We start from the raw sequence: 12,792 nt of genomic DNA on the forward strand, positions 1-12,792 counted from the left end.
GAGATCCCGCACGGACACGGTGGGCCGGAGCAAAACACAGACCGTTGGATACGAAATGGACGGCCCGAACGAGACCCAGGATATAATACGCAGCGCAGAAGAAAATCAAACGGACCAACACGAAAACCCTCCTCCTCCGCCCAACCCCATTCCTTCTCACCCACTCTCTTCTCCCGCCGCCGCCGCCGGAGGAGGCGGCTCCTCGTCGTCGGCCTCGACGACCATGGCACGGATCGTGTCGCGCGCCCTCCCGTTCGCCTCGCGCTCGCCGCAGCTCGGCGCGGCGCTGATACGCTCGGCGCCGATGCGCTGCCCGCCCCTCCCCGCCGCGGCGCCCACCGCCTCGCTGCTCTCCTGGCGCGGGTTCACGCCCTCCTCAGAGCCCTCGCGCTCGGCGCCGCCGCCACCGCCGCTGCCGATGCCGCCCTTCGCGGGGTTCCTCGCCGGCATCCGAAGCTTCCGCAGGGGTAGGCGCGGCCAGTCGGCGGCGAGGCGTGCGCAGCCCCAGGACCCCATCCCTTCACCCCCTCCCGCGCCGAAGGAGAGCGAGATCGAGCTCTACGCGCGAATCGGCATCGACGATGACACGCCCGAAGACCCCGAAGTGCTGGTACGTACGCTACTCGTGGAACTTCTGTGCCAATAATATGTGGCTGTTTTAGATGAAGTCACCGGAATCACAGATTGAAATGTTCACAAGCTATAGCGCGGCATTCTCTGGTTTACTGGATGATTTATGCTCAATCGTTGTTGTACTATTTCTAATCAATGTAGAAAGTCCTGACTTTTACTCTTGTGATTTCTGCTCCAGTCCTTGTATGCTAATTTATGGTTAGCATATCGTAACTGTTGTCCCGAATTGGTTGTGTTTGCCATTCGCTAAAGCGAATTGCACCCTTCAGGCAGCTGAGCATACACTTTCTTTGATCTAGAGGTAAACAAGTGGGCAATGTAGTCAGAAATCTTCGTTTCAAAGGAAGAAAGGTAGTCAGAACCTAAGTTAGCAGGTATTTTATTATGACGTGATGCAGTTTTGAAATTGGTTTAGGCTTAGGCATTTGGGTATCGGATTATGTCGTTTTGTTGTTTGATTTTATTCATCAAGTTATAGTGGAATTCCTTGGTTGATTTTGGTTTAGTAGTTTATATCCCTCCGAGCAATCTGTTGCATATTTTGCCAATAAAATGGTGTGCTAGAAATGTTGCATTTTCAATTTGTGACGTTTTTTGTTTACTTATGCTTCTGGTAATGTGAATGCAGAACATTGTAGAAATTCTAAAATTAAATGTTCCGATGGCGATGAAAATTGCACTAGATGGGCTTCTGGATTCCAACTACAAAACACGAGACACTTCAATAAGTGATGTCGGGAGGTATGATAAGGTTGAAGTTTCTGTGTTGCTATGCAATGACAACTTCATCCAGAACCTTAACAAAGAATGGAGAGGTGAAGACAGCTGTATTGAAATGCTCTCAATGTCACAATACATTCCTGATCTTGATGTTCCTATTGTAAGGAAAAAAAAATCCTTTATTTGAATGCTGTTCTTTTAGACATGCCATCTTGTTGTATTTTCTGAATTTATTTTCTCGCAGCTAATGTTAGGTGATATTGTAATCTCAGTTGAGACAGCTGCAAGGCAGGCTGAGGAGCGAGGTCATACACTTCTTGATGAAGTGCGGATACTAGCGGTATGCTCACTTGCTTATTGACTGTCATTAGCCCCCTACCGTTTAGAGGTTTGAATACACGTTATCTTTTTCTTGGTGAATATCCAACTTCCTTTTACCAAATCACTTAATCCTATGTTATTCTACACATACTAAAACACAGATAATATGGTACAAAATTGACTGTTTACTTACTCTGTATTAGGTTCGTGGAATTCTACGTCTTCTGGGTTTTGATCACCAAACAAGTGATGAGTCTGCAGTTGAAATGGAGAAGGAGGAGCAGCTCATTTTGAAGAGTCTAAGGTGGAAAGGGAAAAATCTTGCTAAGAGTGTTCTTGATTCGGGCAAGCGTCATACAGAAACATTGGATGGTGTGCTTTTTTGAGATTTCTGTAGTTATAATCCTTTCCATTATTTTGATCTTGAAAAGGTGCTTTCACACACATATGATGATAATGTAGCTATTGCTGCCTAAGAATGTTTACAGGGCAAGTGACAAGTGGTCTAAAAAGAGCTGGAAGCCTAAGATTTTATAGACCAAAATTCAAATATATCTTCTGTGATATGGATGGTATATCATTTGCTCTTTGCATATATCACTACTCTAGACATGTGTTTATATTTACCAGTGATATTTTTTAATTTAAAAAGGTACACTGCTCAACAGTAAAAGTCAAGTTACAGCAAGGAATGCAGAAGCTCTGAGGGAAGCAAGGTCAAGGGGAGTAAACATAGTTATTGCCACAGGGAAGGTACTACAAGTTCTTCATTTCTGTAATAACTTAACTGTCCCTTGCCAGCCCAGGCCAGATCTTCTGGATCACCCTGTTTCCACCATTGCTGCATCCTTTTCCAAGCCAAGCCAGATTCAAGTCTCAATTATAAAACTTGCATTACGCTAATCTTGGTAGAATATGTTAATAAAAATCCTCTATGAGGACACTTGATGTTTATTGTTTTCATTTTATGAGCTGAAAGGAAAATTTTACTACAAGTAGACAATCAAGAATACCCTCTGTTCTGCCAGCCTATTTACGTTTGGCCCTGTCATATTTCAGTAACTCAAAATGCTGATAATTGTTTCTCATACATGTTCATTTTGGAAATAGGCACGGCCGGCTGTCATTGATGCTCTCAATATGGTTGACTTGTCTGGAAGAACTGGAATTGTCTCAGAATCATCTCCTGGCATATTTCTTCAGGTTGGTGGAAAGTATTCATGGACAACACACAATATTTCAAGAAATAACTTTAGGATACAGTGGTGAAAATGCGGCATCTTTACACTTCCTGGTAGCATATAATCTAATAGGTTGCAAATATGCTAATGGAGATCCTTGTATCATATTTTTGACTGAAGAGTGCATGCCACTTGCATTGTGACCTTTATGGCACCGTACTTAAATCTGTGTAAAATGAACAAAATTATTGAATGTTTTTTCTTTTACTCTTAATTTACGCCCTTTTTTCTTGAATTGAGTTAAAGCGTGAAATTTGGTTAAGTGACAGGGCAATCATTCTTACCCCCCTGCATTTTAATATCTGTTGAATGCATGTTGCTTGCAATACATCCATTTGGTGCCCTAAATAAACTTTTGATGAAATGAAATATAGTTGAAGGTTTATTTCCTTTTGCATTTTAATTCTTTGCCTTTTTCTTGTATTTGTTGAGTGAAGTGCAAATGTTTGTCATGAGATAAGTCAATTATTCTTACCTCCCTGGTTTCAAAAGCTGGCTATACTGTGTTCATAGAACAGAAAGGCCGCTGCTGATGTTGCCTGTGCAGCCTTGCTAATTCGAAGCTTACATTCTACATTTTATGGAAAAGAACAAAAAAAAGCTTGACAGCATCCTTTGATCAGGCCCTAGTGGTCTGTGCTTCTGCTCAGTCCTATAATGTGCTACCCTAAGTCAATGTTACCTTGTATGCAGTATATTAATATGCGCTATGCCTTTATTTTCCGAGCTCAGTCAATATTACCTTGTAACATCCTTTGATCAGGCCCTGGTGGTCTGTGCTTCTGCTCAGTCCTATAATGTGCTACCCTAAGTCAATGTTACCTTGTATTCTGTAATATTAATATGTGCTATGCCTTTATTTTCCGAGCTCACTGTTTCAAGACTACCGCGTTGTTCCTATCCAGTAGATAAGTGAAACAGTTTATTGTTCATGTGTGCATGATTCCCATTCTCATCAGATTGATGCTTTCATCTGTAGGGCCTCTTGGTTTATGGTTTGCAAGGAAGAGAAATTTATAAAAGGAATTTAGATCAAGAAGTATGCAGAGAGGTAAGCTACATTTTTCTTCCTTATAGGCATTGAGACCATAAATGTGCATACAAGAATAATTTAGATCCAAAAGGCTACACTTTCAGGGTTTGCCTACTTAATGATATATCACCTGGGATGTATCTCTCCAGCTAATGGACTAATTTAGATGCCCTCTTATGTCCATTTAATATATAGATGTTAGCTGGACAATGTAGAGTCTATCTTTCTACTCCATCGGTTCCAACATATAAGAATTTCTGCATGTTTTCCAAAATGAATCTGGAGGGAGGGATGCCCGGATACATTTTGAAAAACTCGCAGAAATGCTTATATTTTGGAATGGAGGTAGTAATAGATAATTTTATTATCTTAGTATCCATCATTACCAATTTAAGTTAGCGCTTGCACTGTGTAGTGACACTATTGGCTTATTGCAGGCATTGTTATATTCTTTGGAGCAGAAGGTACCATTAGTAGCATTTAGCCAGGACCGATGCTTCTCTATGTATGATGATCCTTTGGTTGATTCTCTCCATTATGTGTATCATGAACCTAAGGTGTTTGCTGGTCCTTGGTCAAGTAAATTTTAGCTGTCATATTCCTATTAATTTGACTGTAGTTGTGACTCTTGTTGCAGGCTGAAATAGTCTCGTCTATTGATCAGCTTTTAGGAACAGCTGAGATACAGGTGCTGTGCTCTCTTAACAATTTTTAGAACACTTTCATGATTAGTTCAGCATGAATCATTTTAATGTTCCTTTGCTTAAATACTAAGAGCATCCGTCTAGATGACATTCTGGTTGGTGATTCATTTTCTCAAAATTTGTTCCAAGTGGTTGGTTCATAAAATAAGAAACTACTGGTTTAGTTACTATAAAAATACGGGCTTTCTTTTGGACAGGGTGGGGGAGGGGGTGTCCTAGTCCTACCATGTATTTTACTTAACCATAAAATCAATTAGGTTAATATATCTTATACAATTGGAACCCTTTAAATGCAGTTATTACTCTTCTCATAAAACCACATCGTCTCGATTGGTTCTAGCCTTTGGATGATTGATCTAAGGTGCAGACTACACAGAGCAATAAAGCGAGTCTTCTAGCTACAAACTATAAATCCACCTTGCATCTCATGTCTATTGTTTCGTCATGCACGTTTCTGGCAGCAATGTTGTATATTACAATCTCAACCATTTGGATAATCAAAGATTAATGTTCATTGAAGCAACTTGAAGGCAAAAAGATCTGCTTCGCTTAATTACTCAATAGATGTGCAAGGCTTATAGAAATGCGCAAACAGCCACTATATGAACCACTTCCAATTGAATAACAAATTGTGATTTGTGCTGCTGTCAACGGCTTCCGTGATCGAATGCCACTAGTCAATTTCTCAATATGAAATTCGTAATAGAAACCAATTTATGCAACAAACAAGTTGCTCATTTTGACTGTGGCTGACATTTTCATATATGGGGATTACTCTATTAGCAATTTGACGATGCTAAGATGTGTAGCTGTCTAGCTGACTGCATTATAATTTTCATGTTCAGAAAGTGCTCTTCCTTGAAACTCCTGAGGGAATTTCTTCTGCATTGAGGCCATTCTGGGAAAAGGCAATAGAAGGAAGGGCCCGTGTGGTTCAAGCACAGCCTGATATGCTTGAACTTGTACCTCCTGCAACTTCAAAAGGCAATGGGGTGAAGATTCTTTTGGACCACCTTTGCATTAGTCCGGATGAGGTATTAGTACTTTAGTTCTCTATTACATCTTATTGCATGACGGAATACAATTGATGTCATCACCTATCTAGTTCTTTCAATTATGAAAAACCGTCATTTAAATCTTGGTCATACATATGCCACAAAATAAAATATTTGAAGTCTGCACTGAGTTTTCCAAACCAATTGCCCAGTGATCTAGCGGTATAAGTAGATTTAAAATGGATATTAGACCTCTGATCTTCCATCAAACCATTGAAAGCCCACCTGCAATCCTTCTAACTTCAACATTATTTTTTTCTTTTGCAAGGTAATGGCTATCGGGGATGGAGAAAATGACATAGAAATGCTACAGCTAGCATCATTGGGTGTTGCGCTTGCAAATGGGTCTGAGAAAACCAAAGCAGTGGCAAATATAATTGGTGCCACTAATGATGAAGATGGAGTCGCACAGGCTATTTACGACTATGCTTTCTAACAGCTGCTAACTCTAAGGCGTATTGGGATAGGATTATCTACTCTTTGGTTCTCCCCAGTGCCCTGGATTCACCATATAACAAGACTTGATCACCATCTATCCACAAGATAATACTGGGATGTGATCTGAAGCCCTGTTGGAGTCAAAACATTTTGAACTATTAGGCTTCGGTTCATTTTTTGGTTTGGCAAACATTCATGACCAGCCATGCTACAATTTGTGTGTCTGGAATATTTATAGAATTGAATTCCTTTTGTTTTCATCTTTGATGACCAAAGGACTCCCTTAACGTTAAGCTGTTCTTCTTTTAACCAAGGCAATTGGATGTACTGCAGACATATGCTTTAAATTTCGACAGAAGGCTGTTCATCATCCCCAGGCAGTCCAATGGAAAATTTCATTGTAGTATTTACAAACAGAATCGATGTCTCCTTGAACAAGACGACTCTCTGTATATGGCAGAGAACGAAATCCTCTTACATCCGTGACAGGCTAATATGCTTGTCAACAAAATCCTCAACGAAAGAAGAACAGAGATGAAACCCTGACCCCCAAAAAAAAAACATTTCGATACTGTTCCTACTGATGATATCCGCTTTTGTTTACAGGAATTGGGGGAGGCCTATAGAGCATGCTTTTGGTGTTATTCCTGGCCATCAGATTTGCGCAAGAACTTCCAGACTTCTTGGCTATTGATGTGCTGTTTGCGCCAGGTATATGACAAGCTTCCTGGTTCCCATCCAGTGCTACATAGCTCTTGGATGATTTGATCTTCTTGTATGGATTCTCCTTCTTGCGTAGATCCTCTAGGCATCTCACCTCAGACATACATGCAAAAGATTGAGACTTTCCGTCGTAGTATTTGGATAATCCTTTCCTGCAAAGAACAACAAAGCACTTGCCCTGTGAGAAAATTTTCCTTTTGCTAGTACATCTATTGATACTAATATGCAACTCTTCTTCCCCAGGAACTTACTTGACAGGGAGTTGTGCCTTCATAGATGACAGATCGTAGAGGCTATCTGAATTCATCCTTCTCGCTGGCTGCTGCGCAAACTGGTCTTCTTGAGCTTCAGCTTCCTCGCTGTCTGAAAATTGAGCCTCGTCATCGGAGTCGCCTGAGATGGACGATGATGTCTCGAACAAGTCTTCATCTTCTTCTTCACGGTATACTGGAAGGACCGCAGCTCCACCGAATTTGCCCATGCTCGCAGTTTTTCTGGCTTCTGGAACAAAGACACCGAAAGAACAGGTACGCTTTGTGTATAGAACTATGGATATATTCTTCTTCCTCTCTTGCTTCCTCTCTTTCACAATCTTTACAACGTCCGGTGGGGAGGGTGGGTGTATATATAGCTCCAGCTGAAATGGGATAACGCTAAGCTGCCTTCTTTCAAACACTGCACAGTGCCCTTTGACTAATATAATCTTACGCAATTTGCATCCATGACATCACCTATTTGTTGTGTTTACATGGACTAGTTAGGTCTTTTCCAGAACACTGACATGGACCCATGAGCATGGCTGCTTGTGTGCCTTTGTCCCAGTTTTTGCCGAAATAAAAGAAAGTAATGAAAAAAGAGCGTGAAAGTTGGTTGGCCACTTCCACATGCTTTCCCGGATTCTGCTGCTGGTACCCCTGATCTGATCTTATCTTCTTAGTTTGTTGAATGGGACCCAGATTTGTTCATATATCCCTTTGGCAAGTTGGTTTTCTGAGACTGACTTGTAGGCCATGGCATGTTATGGTGAGGATGATGCCTCATCATGTTAAATCTTTTTTGTGGGGAGCTGAGCGAGGACACGAGGCGCGCTACTGTTGGCTTATGATTCTCGTTGCAGGCTGAGTCGGTGGCCGAGGTAGAACGCAACTAGATCTTTCAGGATAAACCTTTTCATTACTTAACCCGGAGTATTTTGGGGAAATCACGCTAACAGTAGAACTTTGGTGCCTTCAATTTTTTACTATAACAACCTGTTGTTTTTCTACTTTCTGAACAGTTCGAAATGGTGAGATTTCTAAGTAGTATTAATTCCGTTACGTCGACGAGGGAATTACGGCTCTTTTAGTCCTTGATAACTGCCAGAAAATACTCTTGTGCCTCCTAATTCGGGACAAATTTCAGCATACGAACAGTGTGAGTGGAGCACTAGCTGCACAAGGGGTCCTGTAAGTTAACTGTTAATTTACGTAATCTCGAACAGTCTTAGCTTTCAAAACAGAGACCCTTTTCCTCATTTCCTTCAGGATCACTGCTCACTGGTTCCCCACATACTCATGTTTCTCGTTTCAGCAATGGGTAAATTGAGATTCCATGGACCCCCAATCAGAGTTCGGTGAGTAACACGTGTATGGTTTTCCGCATGACAACTGTGATTGCACTTCGCTGTGTTACTTAGCCTCCATTACACGCAATTTTGCGAGAGAAAACGAGAGGCAACTAACATACGTCCAGCGCTCGAAATAAAGTTGTATTGCATCGCATCATTGGTAACAGTGCTAATGCCTGTCCATTAGAACTCACGAGATGCTGCTCAACTTGAGGTACAGTGTAAAGTTTAGATTTTGGTTGAAATTGGAGATGATGTGACTGAAAAGTTATATGTATATAACAGGTTGATGTGATGGAAAAGGACTGAAGTTTAGATCTAAACACAGCCTTAGAAAAGCCGATACACGTTCCTGCGGTAGGATACTGTCGATCTTAGCCACATTGTCCTGTATCTGGGGTTTCTTTAAGACTTGAGAACTTAATCAAGTATTTTGATGTAGATAGTATAATCTACAAACGCGTATATAATTCGACACGACTAGGACCTAACCCAACGCGACGTGGTGAGCTGTTCAAAACCGGACACCTGTCGCGCGATCCGTGTACGCGCCAAGGTGCATGTTCGGTGGGCGAAACCAACAACAGCACCTCGCACGTCTGCCATTAACACGAACTCCTGATAATAATCTAAAAAATGCTTTTATAAACCGACGAGACAGAATGCCCTGGATACACATGGCACGGACAGCATTTCCGGGGACATGGCCACAGGTTTGATTAGTCGACCAACAAAACCGGCGACATGCTAATCTCTTACTCGTCATCTCGTGTCCGCGTGTTGCTCTGCACGAAGGCTGTCTGTCCACGTTCTAGAGATGCAAAGTGTGTTGCAGATCAAAGCCCAGAAATGCGCTCCTGCTGTCTTTGCACTTTTGATCGCTTTTTTCATTTTGTTCTCGAGCCAATTGCATGTCCTAATCCGTGCCATTAACCTCAGATTTGTAGTCAAGGGATGGCTGCTTAGAATCTGTACTATGGATATTGATGCCCCCTTATCCTTAATCTTCCTTATCCAGGCGTGGACTGCTTCAAGCTTAGCGTGGTGGGCAAGATGAAAATATCATCCCAAGTAGTGTTCCATGACGTCTCACTCCCGTAGCGAATTTTTGACTTGTTTACATAGGGTGAGTTCGAGGAGGAGGAGATTGAGAAGATTAGAAAGATACGCAAAATGAGATGAGCCATTAGCGCATAATTAATTGAGTATTAACTATTTTAAATTTAAAAAATAGATTAATATGATTTTTTAAAGTAACTTTCCTATAGAAAATTTTTATAAGAAATACACCGTTTAGTAATTTAGGAAACATGCGCGCGAAAATCGAAACAAACTCACTCACTTTCTTCCGCTGCCGAACGCAGCCATATTGTGCTCGTGGTTGGGGAACGGAGCTTCTCTTCCGGAAACATTCAAACACGAGCTTACTACAAGTATTATTGAGCTCGACGTACACGTACGAGCCTTCCTCCCGGCTGCATCTATCTCCTGTCAGGTCTGAATTTTTCCTCATCTAGCTAACCTTTTTGTTGCGACTTAAGACTAATCCCCAGGTAGAAATAGGTAGAAATAGGACTTTTCCTCTAGAGCCTTTTCGTGCGTTCAAAACGCGTCGACCCTGGATAGAGCGCAAGCCAACCAACCGCGCTCTGACCGGCTTGGCTCGCGCGCGCGGAAGATTATCATTGGATTTGGAACAACACATGTTTATTCCGCTCACTAAACATGACCGGTGGCCTGGGCGAGAGCCATCCATCATCGATCACCCAAAAGACGCGTTTGGCTCGTAGTCGTCTTATAATCCCAAGCGATAAGGGTTTGCGGATCGTGCCGGGATCCGGCGAAAGCGACCGAGCGCAGTAGCATCGCGCGGCGCGCAGAAATCATGTGGCACGAGGCCGGAGGGAGCCTGCGATTTTTGCGTGGACCACGGCTGTACTACCTGTCCAGGCCGCGCGCCAGCCGCCGGGAACGTGGTCTGCGCGCGCTCGGACGAAACGCGCGCATGTGGATAGCTCGCGGGGATGGGATCGGCTCGGCGCCGCGTCGCTGTTCGCCCGATTTTTATTTTCGATCTCTTCGGCGGATCTCTCGCCTGTTCCGTGCGAATCCGGACGGGCGGGCTGAACCGCCTGTGCACAAGCCAGGCTTGCAAATTGCAAACCCCGAGACGCGTCCGCGTCTCCGCCTCTCACGCGCGCACGTCCGGACGCGCCGCGCGGAACCTGACGATTTTTTTTTTGTTTCCTTTTCCGTATCCGAGGGGCGAGGGCGGCCAAGCCAAGCCGGCGGCCGCGCGCGCGCGCAGGCGACGGCGTCTCCACCCGTCGTGGGCGGTCGCCTCGCCTACTATAATCGGTGAGCGATCCATCCAGCACAGGAAAAGCCGGAAACCCGGGTCGTCTCTCCTACAGCGCGCGTGGAGAGATGTACCGCGGCTCGTGTAGGGCTCGTGCTTGGTCGGAGTCTGCATGCGGGATGTTCCTCTTGAGTTGGGTGCCGTGGCCGTCATGGGAGCGGACTCCGGTGCTCCACTGTAGTGGATGGGCGAACCGGAATAACCAAAAAGACGAGAAGGACGTGAAGGCTTTGATGGGCGCGAGTCCAGTAAGAGCAACGTCAATAGCCAACTACCGGCTCCAAAACATCTATAGCCAATCTAATAGCTCATTCATACAATAGTTAATTATAAAAATATACTACACCATTAATATCCGGTCCCACCTCTCATACACACATAACATCTTGGAGTCCGTGTTGCAGCCGGCTACAAATCTAATCTGTAGCCCGCTTTCTTCTCTCTTCTCTTTTCTTCTCGATATATGGTTATAGCCGGCTTATAGCCTGCTATTGTACATGCTCTAACAGTGGATGCCTTAGGGCACCCACAATGATTATCTATAAGCTCTCTATAACAGATTCATGTCAGCATATTTTTCTACTTAGAAGAGATTAAATGAAGAGAGAGAGCAAAGCTATCTACTAACATGGAAATAGTCTATAGAGAAAAATGAGGCAATGGATTAGAGAGCTATAGATACCCATGTAGACATACCATTGAAGTGGTTTACTATTAATTTAGTCTATTGCTGAGATGTACATGTTTTATAGATAGCACTTTACTTTACCATTGCGGGTGCTCTTATGTATTCCGTGGAGACATTGCAACGGATTCATTCATGCCGCGTGCGAATCCTGCACACTGTATAAGAGCAAGTTCAATAGTATAGCCAACTACTAGCTCCAATTCATCTATAGCCAATCTAATAGCTCATTCATACAATAGTTACAAACTACACTATTAATACCTAGTCCCACCTGTTATAGACACACTGCGTCTTGGAGTCCGTGCTACAGCTGGCTATAAATCTGTAGCCCGCTGCTCTTCTCTCTCCTGATTTATCTCTTTAAAATATGTTTGCAGCTGGCTTATAGCCTGCTATTGTACCTGCTGTAACTGCATGCGAATCATGTGTGCTAGGCATGTAACATACTCCGTATTTCTTTGTTTCAGATAGTTGCGTACAGGGTTCGCTAAACCGTTCAAGATAAGCTTATCATATCACACGGTTTAACGGATATTACGGTAAACACGATTACCACAAAACCGTACGTACGGTTATTACGAGATATACAGTGGTTTAAAAAACGTTATTACACGTGATAATCGCACAATTTTATAAACCCTACCATCCCTAGGGAAAAAGTACATTTGATAAAACAACCTAGAGTAAGTGATATATCAGATGTGGCTATCACCTTCAATTTTATCCATGTCATTCAATCAAAAAATAAGAGGCAGCATATACAATATGTCACCTCTAATACACAAATACCAATATCTCTAATACTCTCATAATTTTTTTAAATTTGTGTGGAGGTTGACTCTTGATTTAGGCTCAAAGTAGGTTTTATAGTAGACTATAAGTCAACTATAAACTTACGTGGAGGAGAAAGAAATTTAAAAAAATAAAGAGGATTGTCTCCAATGCAATAGCTAGTTATTCACATATTTCAAATATATTAAAGGCATAGGGAGAGATAAAGAGAGAGAAGAAAAATAGAGATAAAATTATAGCTTTTTCTACTATAATATGAGCTCATAGTTGGCTTTAGTATTGAACTTGCTCTCATCATCTCTCTCCCCACTTCTCTCCAACTCATCGCTCAATTATATGTGATATTTTTAGGGGCAATACATGAATCATTATAACACTTGCTCTTAGAGCAGGTACAATAGCAGGCTATAAGCCAGCTACAAATATATTTTAAGGAGATAAATCAGAAGAGAGAAGAGCAGCGGGCTACAGATTTATAA

The 12,792-nt window shown here is 42.6% G+C and overlaps 2 protein-coding genes across 2 annotated transcripts; one reads left to right on the forward strand and one right to left on the reverse strand.

The window, feature by feature from the left end:
- On the forward strand, window positions 1–6,405 carry LOC127777905 (endoribonuclease YBEY, chloroplastic-like). The gene is made up of 12 exons (XM_052304532.1): window positions 1–610; window positions 1,262–1,513; window positions 1,598–1,693; window positions 1,878–2,046; window positions 2,163–2,246; window positions 2,327–2,427; window positions 2,785–2,877; window positions 3,895–3,966; window positions 4,386–4,505; window positions 4,586–4,636; window positions 5,498–5,686; window positions 5,976–6,405. The coding sequence occupies exons 1-12, from the start codon at window positions 56–58 to the stop codon at window positions 6,141–6,143; spliced, it is 1,950 nt and encodes a 649-aa protein (XP_052160492.1). The 5' UTR covers window positions 1–55; the 3' UTR covers window positions 6,144–6,405.
- Window positions 6,406–6,517: 112 nt separating this feature from the next.
- LOC127777915 (protein OXIDATIVE STRESS 3-like) lies at window positions 6,518–7,481 on the reverse strand. Its single transcript, XM_052304541.1, has 2 exons — window positions 7,120–7,481; window positions 6,518–7,020 (listed from the first exon to the last, which is right to left on the reverse strand). The coding sequence occupies exons 1-2, from the start codon at window positions 7,347–7,349 to the stop codon at window positions 6,723–6,725; spliced, it is 528 nt and encodes a 175-aa protein (XP_052160501.1). The 5' UTR covers window positions 7,350–7,481; the 3' UTR covers window positions 6,518–6,722.
- Between the last annotated feature and the right edge of the window lie 5,311 nt (window positions 7,482–12,792).

Source organism: Oryza glaberrima, chromosome 1 (assembly GCF_000147395.1).
Source record: "Oryza glaberrima chromosome 1, OglaRS2, whole genome shotgun sequence".
Lineage (NCBI taxonomy): Eukaryota > Viridiplantae > Streptophyta > Magnoliopsida > Poales > Poaceae > Oryza > Oryza glaberrima.

What these genes read in the sequence shown, in the direction of transcription:
- LOC127777905 (XM_052304532.1), top strand. Translation starts at nt 56, where the DNA reads ATGGACGGCCCGAACGAGACCCAGGATATAATACGCAGCGCAGAAGAA. An exon ending in TATCTTCTGTGATATGGATG is followed by an intron (nt 2,247 to 2,326) that starts GTATATCATTTG and finishes TAATTTAAAAAG; the next exon opens with GTACACTGCTCAACAGTAAA. An exon ending in CTCCTGGCATATTTCTTCAG is followed by an intron (nt 2,878 to 3,894) that starts GTTGGTGGAAAG and finishes TTTCATCTGTAG; the next exon opens with GGCCTCTTGGTTTATGGTTT.
- LOC127777915 (XM_052304541.1), bottom strand. Translation starts at nt 7,349, where the DNA reads ATGGGCAAATTCGGTGGAGCTGCGGTCCTTCCAGTATACCGTGAAGAA. An exon ending in AAGGCACAACTCCCTGTCAA is followed by an intron (nt 7,021 to 7,119) that starts GTAAGTTCCTGG and finishes TGTTCTTTGCAG; the next exon opens with GAAAGGATTATCCAAATACT.